At 41.4% G+C, this 18,825-nt stretch overlaps 1 protein-coding gene across 9 annotated transcripts in view; it reads right to left on the bottom strand.

The window, feature by feature from the left end:
• Window positions 1-3,802: 3,802 nt before the first annotated feature.
• The window catches only part of GPATCH2L (G-patch domain containing 2 like), a 42,199-nt gene continuing 27,176 nt past the window's right edge, over window positions 3,803-18,825 (bottom strand). For 7 of the 9 annotated variants that reach the window (XM_052782779.1, XM_052782781.1, XM_052782780.1 and 4 more), the window contains one exon: window positions 3,803-14,564. In XM_052782779.1, the coding sequence (XP_052638739.1) occupies window positions 14,371-14,564 (194 nt within the window). In that variant the 3' untranslated portion in view covers window positions 3,803-14,370. Of the gene's footprint in view, window positions 14,565-16,552; window positions 17,620-18,825 lie in introns of those variants that run through there. The other 2 variants (XM_052782787.1, XM_052782783.1) reach the window with 2 other exon arrangements.

Here is an 18,825-nt window from a genome sequence, read left to right as displayed (position 1 = left end):
GAGAGAACAGAACAAAACATAGGATAATAAAGACAAAAGTTAGTACCATTTTTTCTTCATAACTTTCCGCTTCTTTCTGATACAGCTCCATCAGATGATTGATTCTGGTTCCAAACAGGGTCTCTGACCCGAAGGCATTCTTCCCAAAATATACATTAAGATTTCTGGTATTTTAAAACCCTGCTGAATTGGGCATTAACAGGCAGACTATCATTTGTTAAATAACAGCCAGGTTTTCTGCGCTGGACAGTCATTACTTTGGAGTTTAGGGAAGAGAATCAGAGGAGAACGCTTGAAATATCAGTGCAAGACATGAGTCAATAGTCATAATGTCCTCTGATGTCCAGGTAAAAGTATATAAAGTGTAACTGCTCAAGAGCAAGTTTTCACCTACCTATTGCTCTTTCTTGAGTTGTAGTAGACAAGCTATTTCACAGGAGATCCTCTGTGATAGTATGCATTTGGGCTGCTCTTCCACTTTCAATCCTTTGAAGTCCATGAATCATAGATATTTCCAGAGACAAAGCATATTTTGGGAAGCTAAAATACCCTATAAGGAAACCCCAATACAAAGTGAATACATACCAAAAATTCCTAGCTCAAGAATAAATAAAATCTATCTATATATACACACACATATCTGATTACAGATAAAAATACTCAAAAGTGAAGAAATGAACTGCCATCCTAATTTGTCCCTCTGTGCATACACATTACAATAATGCCAAATCAAATGATCACACAGTTCATTTTTTATTTCCATGCTCAAGCAGGAAACTGTCAAGGCAAAGTTCTTGCAATGAAAGCCATTGACTACCAGCCCTGGAGAGATGCCTGCCTCTTGCCTTCTCTCTGATATCTAAGAAGCCAGAGAGAGACTTCAGCAGTAAGGACAGTGCTCCTGACCTCATTACTAATTGTGGTTGGATTTGCAGAAGTTCTGAGCACTCAATAGCTGCTATGGAACTTTGTAGGAAATGTGGTTTGAACCTACAAAAAACTACAAAGCCGCTCCAAATTGCCTGTGCCCGGGTATCTCATCTTGGGGCCCCCAAATTCAGAAATAACTCCTGGTTTTTGCTTCAGTCATTCTGACTTAAACTCCCCATCTATAAAATAAGGGTGACAGTAACATCCAAATTCTCAGCACATAAATAAATTAATTAACATTCTAAGCTGCCATAGCAGGAGGTACCCTGAAGACACTAACAAGGAAATTACTTCTTCCCTCTTCAGAATGGAGCCTGGATGCTGTGTAGTAAATAAAGCTTGGATTCAGTCTAAATGAGGAAAAAAAAAAAAATAAACCCAAGCAGCTGTACATTCTGAGAGTCTCAACCCTCCTTCACTGACTGAGGCAGGAACCTAGTGTGAAGGGGGGACAGGGGAACGCGTCGGGACATACAACCCTCAAACCCAACAACAAATCATGCAACTGCTTGACTGCATTGTACTGCGCATGCAGAAGGGCACTGATTACAGCAACATTGGCCACTTGAATTGTAGCCTTGTTTCCCATAGGAACACAAATTTTCTAGTTTGTTTTCTTTTTTATTGGGGGGGTGGGGTTAAAGAAGGTACTTGTTTAAATGTCTAAATAAATATGTAAACACAGGAAGCCTGTAGCTTAGAGTCGTGCAGCCTACCAATGTGGTCAGGAGGGTAAGAAATGCCACCTGGTCCAGTGCAGCCCTGTGGTAGCCCCTGCACTGCTTGAGTGCAGGGCAATGGCTGCACCTCATGGTCTCTCTCCCCTCTCCTGGGAATCAGACCCTGCACTCCTCATTCCCACTCCTTGCTGTCTCCACAGTACCTGAAAGGACCAGCAAGGGATAAAAGGCTTATGAAAGCTCCCTTTGCTGCTTATTTGTATATGCTCCCTTAATGGTGACACTGGACAGCCAGGAAAGAAAACGCAGGACTTCTTTCATTCACCATGTAACACTAGGCATTAGGAGTGTCTTCACCTATGGCTTTCTCAAAAATGGGAATGCATGTTTCCTCATGGTGGGGGGCTGGAAGAGTCCAAACACTTGGAAATTATGTGGTGAAGCAGGATGAAGAAAAGTCCTAAGGCAATGTTGGTGAACATCTCAGGAAGCTGGTGTCAAAATTACTAGAAAAACATCAGTGTTAGTGCTGGCATTAGTTTAGTGGAACTGCTGGCCTGCCATCACTGCCCCTGCAGGCAGTCTGGGAGGAAAAAGCTATGACACTTCTCAAAATAAGATTTCTCCAACTAGGTGCGATTTTAAAAGCGTGTTTTGCAAAATCCATGTGTTTCATCTGCCTAATGGCAGCAACTCCTAAGACCTGCTCTTGTTCTCATCTTTAGATACCTCCCTGTTGCTCCCCCACTAGAAATGAATGAAATTAATGTCATTTAGCATTTTGAAACTCTATACCACATTTCATTAAAAAACTATTACCAAGTATCTGCTCTTAGTGGAAAATTACTTTACTTCAGTAGAGCACAAATCTTGTACCCCCAGATTTGAAGTACCCTTTACTTAGATGTGAGAAATCTTCCATTAGTACGTAGCAAGTCTACTTGTATTCATTTGTAGTTTCAGTTGATTCTCTGAGCTGGAAGAGTATGAAGCAAGCATGGTCTGAAAAACATCAAAACAGTAAAAGCCACCACAGTCACCCCTGTTACTGAATTTACCACCAGCTATTCGAACTGAACTGAGAAAATTCTCAGCCCTTGGGTGTAAAATTAAAGATGTGTGAACAAGAACCATTCAGCTTTTTTTTTTTTTTAATAGAAATGCCTCCAATTATCAAATTAAATGCTTCATTCCTCAGAAAAAAAATATGCAAGTAGGTAGAAGACTGAACCAGCTCATACTGATTTTTACATATCTGACATTTTTGACTGTTACCCATAGTTGATCATGTTTGCCAAATCCAGGCACCTCCCATAAGAGAATCTATTAAGAGCTCTTTTCTCCTTGCTCCCCAAAAAAATCAGTACATTTCACCAGGAACACTTCCCAATTCTCACTGATGCAGTTTGCAGATGAGAGAGGAAAATAATCACTTTTAAAAATTAGACATCCCCCCTCCCCCCAATACAGTGTTGAGAACTTGAAGCAATTTCCAAAGGATCTTGATCGTTTTGTTCAAAAGCATTCAATCAACTTGGGATCTAATTTTTTACAATTTACTCCTTGGAACAGTTAATGTAGAGGGAGTCCTGTTTTGTCCTTCCACAAGTGTGCATAGCTATCAATATTGGGACACAAATATATGCAAAAGAAAATTCAAAGTCCAGTGCTCGTTTGATCTTTGAAGCCACTGCTATCACGATAAAAAAGAACGATGCCAATCTATCTTAAAAGGATGTTAGCGTTGGCAAAATGAATAGATATCCATTAAACTACCAATTGAGTCTGACCTGCCCATTTAAATGAAATCCCTTTTGGGACTGGACAGATCTGAAGCAGTGACTTAGAAGTGAAAAGCTACTTAAGAAACTCTGGAATTGTTTCGAATTCCAAACAGGGAGCATCTCACTTGTCTACAGACAATGTCATGACAAACTGGGAAACAAAATCATTGCAAAAAACAAAGAATGGACATGATAAATTACCTGAAATTCTTCACTCAAGTTTGCAATTCAAACGAAGAAAAGCATAGTGACTCCCTATAGACCTGCAGGTTACAGTTTAATACTTAAGGAAACGGTCAAGGAAGCATGCAGATTATGGACATTCCAATACTGTAAATCTAGTTAGATGTCAGTGAAACCTCTTTTCACCCACTCTCAACTCAGTTCGCTTTATATCAGATAAAACACTTCTTTCATGTATTGATTTATTTCCAGTTTCTATAATCAGAACAAAGATTCTGCAAGAGCCTCGCTCAGAGAATACATATCATGTTTAAGACAGAGGAATACAAGCAAGAATCTTCCTTATTTACATGTTACCCACAAAATAAGAGTCCTAAGAACCCAGAGTCAAATCCCTACCAAACACTTAAATCTTATGACAACATAAAACATTTGGGACATGCACAATGCGGCTCTTTAAAGATTTTGAGTAGACCTGTTTGTGAACTATCTCTAGGTAAGCCCTCTGGGACAGGAGAAGAAAGCTAGAATGCAGCTGATGGCAGCTTTGGCTAACTGGCTGGTGTTGCCAAACGAGAGAAAATTCAATGGCTTCAGCAGTGTCTAGGGGCTCTGGTCAGGCCAGACCAGTCTCAGTTCATGGCACTCTTAGAAGAGCTTCCAGCAATGAGGTCTCACACAGACCAATCTGGGCAACAAAAACAAATGCTAGCATGGGACATTAACACTATGTCCAGGACTTGAGATCTGAAGCAACAATTCAAATCTGGCACTATTCCATCAATGGAATTTTACATTCATTTTGAAACAAAGGTACAGTGTAGTGTATTTTAAAGCTGAAAAAGCTGAACCAGTCATTGCTCCCCAGTGTTAGAGAACACACTACCAGAAAATTGCTTCCTCCAGTCACACCATCTCCTCTCAGATGAGTGCAGAAGAGCCCTTCCACTTGGAGAAACCTACCATCTGCTTCTTCGGTGTGACACTGAAGGCTACAGGCTACCAAAAGGGCACTCCTACAAGGAGGTATCTTCCTTATATGCCATGAGAGAGAAAAGCAGAAGCAACTGTTACAGTGATTAAGAAAGATATTGCATACTTTTTTGGCAAGTATCTTATCAATGTAATAAGCCCACCGATGCTCTCCCTCATTTGTTTCTGATTTCAGTGCAATGTGCAGGCAGTTCACACAGCTGAGCGAATGAACTGAGACAGAGCTCCTGAAGCTGAGCATGTACTCAGGGAACACTACCCCAACACAGCAGAACTCTAGCTGCCAGTACAGCAAGAAAGGGGGAATCCCCACCAAGAACGCTCTTCAGCTGAGTGATCGTGTAGGTTCTGAAGATAGCACACTCATATGTCATTATACTACTCACAAATAAACTGGCATGCAGAAATAATGCTTCATTTCAGGTGGCACAGATAAATTTTTTCTCACCTCACTTTCCCATGCAAACTTCATTACAATCTTTTGGTAACACCATAAAACTTCCATCACCATGACTTTTCCCTATGTTTGCCAAAACACTTCCCATTTTTCAACAGATCTCTATACTGCAGAAAAAAAAGTCTTCTGTCTTCTCTGAGGTTCTAAACCAGAAGCAACTATCATTTCATGTAGACGGACCTTCACTATAAAATTGACCATTCAATGTCTTTTAGATGCCTCTCTATTTATTTTAATGGCTTATATTTGCCTACAACATTCTTTCCATAAAGCTGCTGTCTGCAAATTGAAGCCTGAAGATACACAGAAACTACTGCTTCCCACAGTACTTTGTTCCAATGGGTAATCTGTCCTCACTGTTAAAAGCTCACACCCCATTTCTAACTTGAATTCATTTGGCTTTAGCTTCAAGTTCATTTTTATGCCCATCTGCTGAAGACAAGAGACGCTTTATTACCTAGTATTTCCATTTCCATAAAGGACTTTGTACCACACAGGCAAGACACCTCTGATCCTCTTCGGATAAAACTCAACAGACTGAGCTCTTAAGTATTTCAAATTATAAAAACTGTCAGTCCGAAATTGCACTGTAATACTGCTAAAGGAAATGCACTGCATTTTGGAATAAAAAAAAAAATTAAGATTATTCTTCCTTTCTGGGATCTTGTGCATTGAAAAGCAGCAGTAAGAACTTTAGATTCAGAGTCAACTGCCAAAATATCGCTTTTATGGTAGTGTTACAGCAGTGTTTGGGCAGCAAGGGCTAGCATGATGTTTGGATACATGAGTATATGAAGCCTGAATAGCAGTAGGGAAGCAAGTATTCCTGCTTCTGTAAAGAATACTTTAAGTGTAGACACTAGAACTGAATGCAGATGGATGTGGAATACCAAGGATTTTCATGCAGGAGCATAATTAAAGGTTAAATGACAAGTTTTACAGTGTGAAGCTTATGAAAAATGACTTACATGGGTTAGTGGATTACATAAGACTTGTTGAATGGATATAGGTAGGTATACATGACAAAGAAGCCTAATTGTAAAGGAAGAATAGGAATTTTCAACCTTGCTGAAAAAAAGCATAGCAAGAAACAATGTCAGCATGTTGATATTAGGAAAAAGCTATTCCAAGAGAAGATGTAATTTCCCTATAAAGAGGGTAATTAATAAGAAAACTGATTACCAAGAAAGATGAGCTAATCCTTACTTGATGGTTTTAAAGTCAGATTACATGTCCTTCTAAAAATATAATTAAATCCAGTTGCAGGATAAATACTATAGCCAAAAGGTTCACAAAAGTTTTCTCCAGCCTTAAAGAAAGAGTTTGTAAATCTTTTTGAGACAGGACACTGGGCTAAGAGAACATAAAAGGAAAGTATCACTGTATAACTACTTTGTCTTTACAGTACCCCGTAGGCATACAAACCTGGCCACTGTGAGAGACAGACTACCAACCCAGACAGACCTTTCGTCTGACCCAGTGTAGCCTTTCTTATGCTGTTCATCTCATTTCCTTCAGAGGTTACAAGGAAAAGAGGGCAGCTTTGCAAAACCCTGATCATCCTCATAATACTGGCAGCTCTGCTGTAAGACAATGAATACTCTAGGGCATACATGCAGGGCTCAGCAATACTTTTTCTGATTACTGTCTGCAGGTATATGTATTTTGCATCTTTCTCCAACGTAACAGGCTGTACCAGTCCGTTTTCCACTTTTACCAATTCTTTGAGCTGGTACAAGAATTATCTTTTCCTGGTATGCCAGTTAACACATCTTTGTCAACTCACTGGAGTCACACTAACAGCCAGGTTTGCAGTTGGGAAGGCATTTTACCCACATTAAAGTTGACAAGGATGTTGAAGGTTCCCTCTGTCTCCACAACATGTCTGTATGTCACCTGATTGAGGGCCAGCCATGCACCAGTCTCCAGGCACTGGTGACAGGTCAGCCTCCCTGCACTTCTCTATGGCGCAGTTTGCCTTCTTAAGAATGAGACGCTTTGGTATAATTAAGACATTATGTTCCCTATGCTGAGTTCAATCTTTGTACTGGGTAAAAGTTAATGGCCTAAGATCATCTTGTCTTGCCTTCTGTATAGCAAGTGGCTCCTTATGCTTTATGCCTTAAGAAGCATTGCTGTAAAGTATTTTTCCCATATTTGATGGTACAAAAGCAGGATGTCTCAAGCACAAAACACAAACTGGAATAGAATGCAGGGGACAAAGACACAGTATCACAATGAGAACAGAAGTTTGTCCTCCTTTGATAGTATCCTAACAGCCTATTAAAATATATTTTCTGAACAAATGACTGGTAGTGTCCTTCACTTTTGCTTCACTGAAACGTTCTCTGGTTACAAAACTGTTCCTCAAGGCAACAAAGCAAAGTTCTTCTCTGCTTTACATAATTCCTTTTCGATATCCAGGCACACACATTGTTTTTTGTAGCATCTTCTTTCTTTGGTGCAGAAGGGGTTACAAAAAAAAGAGGCACTCAATCACCCTTCTTGTTGCCCTTCCTCCAATTTCCCTTCTCATCCTCTGCCCACTGAGCAGGTCTCTGAAACATCCACAAAGTAACAGCACGAGGTTCTACAGTTTGAAGGACAGCACTAACCATCTCAATGTCATTATTCAGGAATGCTGGCAAGACACACCTCTGCATACCACAATCATGAAGCTAATCTATCATTCAGTAGCACTAGTTACAGCCTCTTATGAGTTTCTCTCCAGCGACTGTTTTGTTGCCTTCTTCACCCTTTACTGTACCTTACCTTAAAATCATAATCCATCAGGCCAGAAGCTACATTCTTTTAATTCGCACTTCTCCAGTACCTACCAAACTGGGCAGTAAGCCTCCATAGAGCTCACTGGAACTACTGGAAATTTGCAAAAGAACAACTTCTAAACGTGCTCCTCCAAGATCTCAATTTCTCTTTCATGGAACATCCACCTTCTTCTCCCTGTACATAAATAAAGCCCTGTTTGCAAAAGTTTGTCATTGTAAGACTGGTCTCTGTCATCTATGAAAAATCATGGCAATTGCACGAGGTCCCCAGTGACAGGAAGGGGTACGTATCATGTCACCTTTCTAAAAAGCCAGGAAGGAGGATGTGGGGAATGACAGGCTAGTCAGCCCTACCTCGATCCCTTGTAGCTTTATGGAGCAAGTTCTGGAAGCCAATTCCAGGCACCCAAAGGACAAGAAGGTGACTAGGAACAGGCAGCCAGATTAAACGAGGGAAAATCATGCCTATGAACCTGACTGCCTTCTACGATGAAATGACAGGCTATGTGGATGTGTAGAGGGCAGTGGATGCTGTTTACATTGACTTCAGCAAGCCTCTTGATGCAGTCTCTCATAGCATCCTTATAGCCAAATGGGAGAGCTATGGACTGGAAGCCGTCCATTAAGAAAGGTCAGTGAGAAATTGGCTGAACTGTCAGGCTCAAAGAGTAATGATCAATGGTTTGAAATCTGCGGGATGGCCAGTTACAAAAAGCATGCCTCAGAAGACAATACTGGGATCGATACTGTTCAGTGATCATTAGTGATATGGTGGAAAGAGACAGAACATATTCTCAACAAGATCAGAAATAATGGCATGTTGGGGAGGGGAGCCACTGATATGCTGGAGGGTGGGGGTACCACCCAGAGGGACCTTGACAGATTGGAGGAATGAAAAGACAGAAACCTCATGATGTTCATGAATAGAATTAGAACAGAATAGAATTAAGAATAAGAATTGAAAGAACAGAACAGAACAGTTGGAGGGGACCTACAATGATCACCTAGTCCAACTGCCTGACCACTTCAGGACTGACCGAAAGTTAAAGCATATTATTAAGGGCATTGTCCAAATGCCTCTTATACACTGACAGGCTTGGGGCATCGACCACCTCTCCAGGAAGCCTGCTCCAGTGTTTGACCACCCTCTCTGTATATAAGTGTTTCCTAATATCGAGTCTGAACCTCCCCTGGCGCAGCTTTGAACCATTCTCATGCATCCTGTCACTAGATACCAGGGAGAAACGATCAGCACCTCCCTCTCCACTTCCCCTCCTCAGGAAGCTGTAGAGAGCAATGAGGTCACCTCAGTCTCCTTTTCTCCAAACTAGACAACCCCAGAGTCCTTAGCCACTCGTCATAGGACCTGCCTTCCAGCCCTTTCACCAGCTTTGTTGCCCTACTCTGGATGCATTCAAGTACCTTAACATGCTTTTTAAATTGTAGGGCCCAGAACTGCACACAGTACTCAAGGTGAGGCCGCACCAATGTGGAATACAGCAGGATAATCAACTCTTTTGACCAGCTGGTTATACTGTGTTTGAAGCACCCCAGGATGCTGTTTGCCCTCCTGGCTGCCAGGCCACACTGCGAACTCATACTGAGCCTGCCATCGACCAGCACCCCCAGGTCCCTTTCTGCAGGGCTGATCTCCAGCCGCTCCTCTCCCAATTTATACTTGTGTCCAGCATTACTCCACCCCAGGTGCAGAATCTGGCATTTGTTCTTGTTAAATTTCATCCCATCAATCATAGCCCAATGCTCCAATCTATCTAGATCCCTCTGCAAGGCCTCTTGTCCCTTGAGAGGGTCAACAGCACCTCCCAGTTTAGTATCATCAGCGAACTTGCTAATGGTGCATTCAACTCCTGCATCCAAATCATTGATAAAATTATTGAACAGAACTGTCCCTAGAATTGAACCCTGAGGAACACTGCTCATGACTGGTCACCAGACAGATGTAGCCCCATTCACCACAACCCTTCCAGCCCTGCCATTCAGCCAGTTCTTCACCCAGCGCACCATGTACCTGCTCATCTCACAGTTGGATAACTTGTCCGGAAGGATGCTGTGAGGGACTTACAAAAAAGCTTTACTAAAATCCAGAAAAACTACATCCACCACCTTCTCTTCATCCCCTAGGTGGGTGACCTTATCATAGAAGGATATCAAATTAGTTAAACATGACTTTCCCTTTGTGAACCCATGTTGACTGTGCCTGACGATTGCATTGTCTTTAAATGCCTTTCAATAGCACCCAGTATGATCTCCATAATTTTTCCAGGTACTGAGGTTAGACTAAGAGGTCTGTAGCTTCTTGGGTCTTCCCTCTGCCTTTCTTGTAAACTGGAATAGCACTGGCTAGCTTCCAATCAGCAGGGACCTTCCCAGACTCCCAAGACCTTTGGCAGATAATTGAGAGGGGTCCTGCTGTAACATCCACTAGCTCTTTCAGTACTCTGGGATGAGTCCCATCCGGCCTCATGGACTTATGAGCATTCAACTGATACAACTGGTCCCTTACAATTTCAGTGTCCACAAATGGAAAGTCACTGTTCCCTGCAGTCATGGTCCTCCAACTCAGAGGACTGGGCAGCCCCAGGTCTGTCAGTATTATTGGAGACTGAGGCAAAAAAAGCATGGAATGCCTCCACTTTTTCTTCATCCCAATTTCTCAGGTGACCATCTTCAACAAGTATCGGTCCAATGTTTTCCTTAGACCTCCTCTTGCTATTAATGTACTTCAAAAAGACTTTGTTGTCTGACACAACGCTGGCCAGTTTCAACTCTAATTAAGCTTTGGCCTTCCGTGTCTTCTCCCTGCATATGCAAACCACGGCTCTGTAATCTTCCTGCAAAGCCTGACCTTGCTTCCACAGATCATACAATTTCTTTTTCCTCTTGAGTTCCAAGAGGAGTTCCCTGCTCAGCCAAACTGGTCTTCTGTGCCGCTTGCTTGACTTCCAACACAAAGGGATTGCCTGCTCTTGTGCTTTTAAAAGGTGGTTCTTAAAAACTGACCAGAACTCACATACCCCTAAGCCCTCAAAAGCAGATTCCCAGGGGACACTGCTAACTAGCTCACTGAGTAGCTTAAAGTTAACTCTCTTGAAATCGAGTGTAGCAACTCTGCTGACCATTTTTCTCATTACATCAAAAATTTTAAACTCAACCATTTCTTGATCCCTGTGGCCAAGACAGCCACTTACCATCGCATCTCCCACAAGTCCTTCTCTCTTCACAAATCACAAGTCTAGAAGGACATCTTTCCTAGTTGGCTCAGTGAGTACTTGTGACAAGAAATTATCTTCAACATACTCCAAGAATTTCCCAGACTTGCTTGTCACAGCAGTATAGTATTCCCAGTTCATGTCTGGGAAGTTGAAGTCTCCCATAAGGACAAGGAGAGAAGACAACTGGAGAGAAGACAAACCTGGAAAAAGACTGGGAAGTCCTGGTGGGCAAGAAGTGGAATATGAGTGAGGTATGTATCTTTGAAACAATAATCACATACTGGACTGCCTTAGTAGAAGCACAGCTACCAAATCAAGGCACGTTATTATTCCTTTCTACTCAAGCAATCCACATCTGAAGCACTGTGTCCTTCACTGCAAGTACCGTGTGAGTTCTAAGGAATCTGCCTTAGAGGAAAAGAGACAAAACAATGGACCTAGTTTATTCCTCTAAGAATGCTGCAGATATTCAAATCTGTATCAAGCTACCTAAGTCTGAAGATAAATTTTGATAAATACCCTGGAGTAACAAGATATATGATTCATTTAGCTTGTCTACCACCCAGAAGAATCAAATTTGCTTGAGAACCTGACTGACCTGTAAATGCATTCTAACCTAGAAATAGGAAAGACATGGCAGCTGCAAGAACTTCAGTCTCCTGGCACTTCCAGAAAGTTGCCATTGCAGGAAGTATGACTTACCAAGACAAGGCTTGCCACAGTTACTCCTCAGTACTGCCACAGGTACATTCAACCTTTAAAGGGAAGGAAGACCTCCTAGGAGCTTACAACCTAAGTAAGGGCTTAACCAGATGAACCGTGCTACTGACCTCAATAGGAAAATCTGATAAATTATCTTTCCCTGCCCCCAGAGAAAAAACATGTCTGGCAACGCCCTGCTGCCACAATGAGTGAGATGAAGGCTGTTGATTCCCTAACACCTCAAACATCTCTCTCAAAATTTTTAAAACCATCCTGACACCACAGGACAAACAGAACTACTCTGAACAATAGTCAGAATGTAGCAAGATATATCAGAACTGGTTTTTAAAAAGGGACCACGAAGGCCAAAATTTAAAATTTCAGCTGAATGATTAGTAATCTGAGTAAGTCTGTTGAACAGACTCAAACCAAGAGAGGATGTGGAATATCCTTCATGAGATTAAAAACACTCAATTGCACAAATGCTCTTTTAGGGAACCACTCCCTGTCACTGAAACAGCCTGCAAGTTAGGTTACAAGGCTTCCAATCCTAAAATTTATCTGCAGGTTGTCAGGAGAACGTGACCACCCTTCCCCTTCACTGTATTCATGAGTACTAGATAGTCAAGCTACTACTTTTCAGGTTTATCTTCTCTTTGCATGTTCTAGATTACAGGCCCTTCAGTGCTGAGACTTCCTGTGCTACCTCTTAAACACCATTGCCCAAAACAACTACAAAATAAAGACAATCCAATGACTACTTTAAAACAGGAACATTCCTCCCTCCACAAAACCCTTACAGCTTGTCCCATAATCCAAACTGACCTCTGTACTCCTTCAGCAAGGTAAAAAGTCTTTCCCTGTTCTAATTATTTCTAAGATGTACCACCACCAAAGAAAAAAAAAAAAAGGTTTTGAGAGATGACAGATCTGACAGTTTGCCTTGGGCTGTGAAATATAAATCCAATTCAGATGTCTCCCCAAGATTAAGTAGGTATTAGGGGATCAGACACGGACAGTGTGTCTGTAGTATAACTGTATAACTATTTGTCAATCGTGGTTTAGCCAGTCATTCAAGTTTTGGTTTTTGTATGTTATGACCATTTAACATTTTAATACAGGGTTAAATATAAATCAGTGCTTTATATCCTCACAATCAAATCTGTTCCTCAGGTATTTGATTTATACGGCAGAGCAGAACACTGCAAAACCACTAAAACCATGCAAATTTTGTTATCTACTTAAGAGTGCTAACTGCACCTCCACATTCAAAATGAATTTTACAAGCTTAAATGGTTCTGTCCGAAAGATCTACCCATTGAGGAAAGCAAAAAGAGTTCTATGCATACAAATATATCCTAATTTTAAAGGACTTAAGAAGCCATGAGGCCACCTGTTCCTTGACACATGCTATGCAGGTATATATTCTAAAAACGTAGCCCAAAATAAGCTCCAGAGTAATTCAAGAAAAGTAGAGTGGAGTGTGATCAAGAATTCAAGAAAAGAGAGGGAAAAAAATCACGATCCATATATTCTGCAACACAGAAGGTAACAGGGGGCAAAGTAGAAGTGCTACGAAGAGAATGTCTTTTGTGTATGCTGCAGAGTAAAGTACAATCATCAGTAAGTGGAGACACCTCCAGTAGATACAGCAGACAATACTTTTTGAAGGGAGGGAAAACATGAGACAGAAGTGGTCTAATCAATACCCAGAATGCTGTGAACTCAGGTGATACTTTAAATGGCTTTTTTGTTCAATGGTATGTTAACTTCAACAGGAAGCATCCTTTAGAAACACTAACAGTCATTTTTTAATTCATACACTGAGAAATGGAAGTTTTGTATATCCTCTACCATAGTCCAAGGATATTCAAGGGCCCAGGTTCCTTTCCAGGATGCCAGCTTGCACATTTATGTCCAAGTAGTTCTCCCAAATCCTTATCCAGTAGGAGATTTAGGAAAGAACATGCAATACACAAGCAAGACTAAAGACATTCCTAACAAGGGAGAAGGAAAAGGTCTAATGGACCATGCTGCCAGTGAGCCAATGGCAATTTCTGAATGGACAAGCACCGTATTTGCTTCGCTAGAAGCAACATGATTTGAGTCCATTAGCACATGGCCTGAAAACATTCTGCTAATACAGAATTCAGGTTCCATGTTTCAACTTGTTTGCATTCCCTCCTCATTCCCCAGCCAAGAAATCCTCCTGGCCTGGAAGAAAGCAGGGGGAGACTTTTGCCTCCCTGAGCGGCAGTGGGACTTTCACCCAAAAAATGTCAAATGCACAAACAAGCAACATGTCCAGGGGGTGAATAAAGATCTGAAAACCCAAAGGAATCTGTACACGACCCAGCACATATGAGCTGGCATCAGGGAAAGAGATGAATGCATCATAAATACAGCAATAGCAAGAACATTTTTAAAAGCCACTGCGGTCCCAACACTGATTACCTTTTTTAAACATAGATTCACAAGCATGATTTAGGTATGTGGGGCACGCAGATCAGTCTGGATGATGGCATGCATCACGCAGCAATACTGAAGATATCACTACTGCCAAACAAGATGTTTGGTAAAGACACACACCAGAGTCAAACACTTCCAAAATCCAGCAAGCTTTTACAGTTGCAATGCTTCTTTTTGGCTGAATCCAGGGCTCTTCTCTGGTGGCATTTTAAAAAAGTTACTGGAGGCAGCAATAGTGGCTTTCTCGGCTGCTGGTGTTTTCCCTGTCCACTCAGAGTTCTGGGATCTCAGGGATGGTGTTGCTGGTAGCTCTGACTCTGCTGCATCCATGTGGACAGATAAAGTTGCTGGAATATAAAATTGCAGGAAAGGGGGAACAGAGGAAGAGAGTAAGAAAGGGCAACAAAAAAAAAAGTTAGAACAAGTGACTTCATGGCAAATGCCTCATATATATAATATCTTATACGAAGGTGTTATTTACTGAGTTCCTACGAGTTCCCCTGCCGAATTCCTTTGAAATACCGGTTCTTGATAGCATTAACACCTTTCCCCTAATGATTCTCACATTCAGAACTCCAAGTTCCCAGTCCACTAACTAGTTCCCTTAGTCAAAGTTCCTGTTGAAAATCAAGAGCTTTAGCTGTCCCATACTTAAACTGAATCAATTAATAATCATTCAGCTGAAGGTACCTTCGTCTCTTCACAAAGACTCAATTAACCCTGTACCTGAGAATTTCAAGGTCTCTGAAGGCTTTGGAAATTTCAGGTTGCAAAGCTCAGTTAAAGACAAAAATGTACCTCTCCTCCTTACCCAGTAAAGGCAGTACCATGAAGGTCCACATATATCCAATACGGTAAATCAGCATATTATAACAAGAAGCTACTTGCTAAGCTAGGCTGGAATCCATTCTCATTTTCTCAATACAACCACTGCTTCAAAATGGGACAGGCTATAATTAGCAAGAGAGATTTGCAGATCCATAGCTCAGCCCAACAGTCACCCAAATTTCCAGAAGGATTGTCAGAAACCTAGAGATATGAGAGTTTACTCCTATTCTCAGTATCCTGAATCACTCAATCCTCACAAGCAGAACAGGGCAGGATAAAAAAGAGTAATTGCCACAGGAGTCTTTGGGGCAACCAGAATTTTTTTGAACAAGTAACTGCTTCAGTATGAAACACATCTCTTGTTCATGGTATTCTCACAACAGGTAATAGTTGTTTGTGTGTTTTTATTACAAGTTGTGTCTGCTGCTCTGTAGTGGATGAAGGATAAAGAGGCCATAACAAGCCTCAACTAGAGGACTGATTGCTTTGAAGTTCAAATAAAAAGCTGGTTCAGTGCTTGAGGTTCCACACTCAGTAGATCTGGAACCCCAACAATCCTGCTTCTGTACATGCAAAACAGTGAGTCATTCCCATTCAACCACAACAACGCAGCTGATAACAGTATACTGCATATTCTACCTCTAGCCCGTCAACTTCTTCCATCTGAAGGTCATATGAAACATGCAAAAAAAATATAAGTCAAAGCCCTTAAACTAATAATCACCACCAATACTACACTATGGGCCCCTCACTAGCAGCTTCCCCAGTCAGGCTCTCCATCTTTTCTCATAAAAAGAAAAAAAGCAAAGGACTGAAACAGGCTTCTTGCTGCTGGGTACCATCACACCATGACAAAGAGTGAATGCATTAGCAAGAAATAGGAGAGGGAAAATTCACCAAATTGCTACTACTCATCAGACTGTTCTCTGATAAGCAGTTTCAGAGGCTGCTGACACCTTTTAGAAATTATTATTTTTCACAAGCTAAGTGTGAATACATGCCAAGACAGACAAAAATCTATTTATGCAGATTTTTACCCCAGACTCACTGTAATACCTGAATAGGATGCCAGTTACTGTGTGCACTGCTGCATATATACGGGACTGGACCACATAAACAATAAAAACATCAATGTAAAGCTGGACAATTGTTCATTTCACAACCATCTATATTTGTGGCCTGTTCTGACAAACAGAAGACAGACCTGACAGTCTTCATCAGATCCCTTTCAAACCAGAGAATAACTACCACGAGAATAACATTTTATACAGTATTTCTCAGACAAGATTTTCTGTGCCACTGGGGACATTATTCCAGATCTATTGCACTGCAATGGAAAGTAACTAAACACAAGGACAATATCCATGCCTTTTGAAGCCCCCAAGTCTTAGCTCACTGAAAGTTCCAAGGATCTTTATCACTACAGACTTTCTTCCTCCCTAGGCACTGGCTGTTGGTCACTGAGTTGGATGAACTTCTGGTCTAATCCAGAACAGACAGTTTTTACTTCCTCCAGATTTCCTTATTCTACTGTCAAACTACATCAGCCAGAATTTTGTTCTTACCCGGTGAAAGCCTTATGCTTTAGGACTCACACACTGCTCAACTGAATGGTGTGAAAACTTTCATTTTCAATCTCTCTCAACATTTGCATAAGTTTGCCCAACTTAATTTTGATAACAGTCAATTTCTGAAGTGCAAATGAATTCTGAATTTTCTACCCACTTTTTGCTTCTCTCAACAGCCAAGCCTTTTTCCACAATGTTATTCTTTAACAGCTATCTCAGTTATGGTATTTAGGCCAGTTAGCCTCCAAGGGCAGGCCTAATACCCGAAGTTTAATGCTGTAACAATACAGCAGAGACCCAGGCACTTCCGCTACAGTAACACATGTTTTCTGATGTTCATACAAGGGTCTCTGACAAAAGATGCTTTACCAGAACCCATAAATACTCACATTCATGAAAGTACGTGAGAAGACATGGAGTAAACTTGGTTTGCTTGGCTCCCAAATAAACATCTCTCTAGCTCCCCTCTCACATTCCTGCAGCTAGAAGGGAGATCGCATCCACATCTCATATGCCTTTTATTAGCATCTTCTGATTTCAGGCAAATTCAACTCAAAACTTTCTGTGGATGGTGGAGGGGGGAGGCGACAGGGGAAGATTTGTAGCTGCATGTTTAAGAAAGAAGCTAAATTCATCACAATGACAGGGGAGAGTGTTGGCAGAGATTTGAGCTATTTATTCTTTTAGGAAAATCCTATAAAGAATGACACGAGGAAGCCTCTATCTGCAGTCTTGTTCATCACACTGGTGAGGAGTCCGATAACAGATGTATGCAGTAGCGTGATTTAGTGCCGGTAGCTGGCCCCTGATGTGTATTAATACAGCGGCAAAGCGGAACGAGCCCCTCTTCATCACTCATCTCTATAAAAGAGGTGGAATCCGAGATGGCCCGATGTTCGGCAGAGCAAGCCCATTTGTTCTGCTGACTGATGGAGCCAGCTCGGGCTGTGTCCTTCACCTCCATGGGGCACTCAGGTTGGAAAAAAGGAGATCACTGAAGCAGGACCTGGTCAACAAGTGAGACGAGAGCAGTTGGACTCAGCTAAGGAGCTATTTAAAGGTGAAGAAATCCAGCACTCTGTGTGCCTGCAATGACAGGCATGGGCCTGCGTTCTGATTCACCTGTGTTTCACCTTTTGCAGAAGTAGTACAACACTACAAACATAAAAAGCCTCTGTAGTGAGAAAATGAGGCTGCCATGATTCCTCAGGTACAGGGGAACCCCAGTGTAAGTAGGGGCGAGTAGATGCATGGCAAGGGAGAAAAATCTATATCTATTTCACCAATGTGTAACAAGCATAAGAGTCTTCAGTTAATTCTACATTATTGCAGAGTAATCCTATGTATTTCTTAGGCATTAGTAATTCCATGGTCAGGTCATCTTTGACAGATAATAGCAGATTTCAGAAGTTTCCGAGTTACATACCCAGGTTGTGCTCCTGCTGCAATTGGGAGACTGCTGTAGAAAGTCACCTAGGACACACCTTCAGCTACCCGATCATAAAAGTTTTTCTGCAAGTCAGTATTGCAGCAAACCCTGCCCATAGCTGTTAACTTTGCTGGGGATATTTCTGAACAGGGTCTAAGGAGGCGATCTTTACCACTTCTGACCATTAAAGACCTTGCAGCACTTTTCTCTTGATGATCAGCACAAGCTTCTTGTCCATATTCCAGTAACTACATTCTCCTTCCTTATTTTGTAATACATTCTCTAATTTTCTCTCCCTCATCCCTAAAAAAAAAATTCCAGTGCTGAGTTCCACTCCAGATACAGATTCAACTCTTCAAAAAGTGTTCACTATACAATTTGCCTAGTCAGGTAAGTACAATTTACATAAGATTTTGAAACATATAAGCATAGAAATAGAAGCTCTTCCTATAGAAAGTGACCAGCAATGCAGTACAGAATACAGTCTGAACCATAAATAAATGGCCAGGTAACAGGGGGCAGTGAGACACTAGGATTCATACCAAGGAAACCTAGTATCCCAGAACTAAAATTCTGTGGCTTCGGATATATGGAGTTTACTAACCCTTTCACTACAGAAGTTTGAATATCCTAGCATGGAATACTCAAAAGCCAAGAAAGAATATCCTAAATAAATAGTCAATAACAGATGACACTTTCGCTGAGCAACAGCTTATTAAATTAATGTTCTTTTCTTTTTTAATACAGAACCTTTCAGAGAGTCTGTAATCCAGATCTGTGGCC

This window comes from Harpia harpyja, chromosome 3, assembly GCF_026419915.1.
Source record: "Harpia harpyja isolate bHarHar1 chromosome 3, bHarHar1 primary haplotype, whole genome shotgun sequence".
NCBI lineage: Eukaryota > Metazoa > Chordata > Aves > Accipitriformes > Accipitridae > Harpia > Harpia harpyja.
Note: the sequence above shows the minus strand (reverse complement) of the source record. Positions and strands in the feature narration are given on the sequence as shown.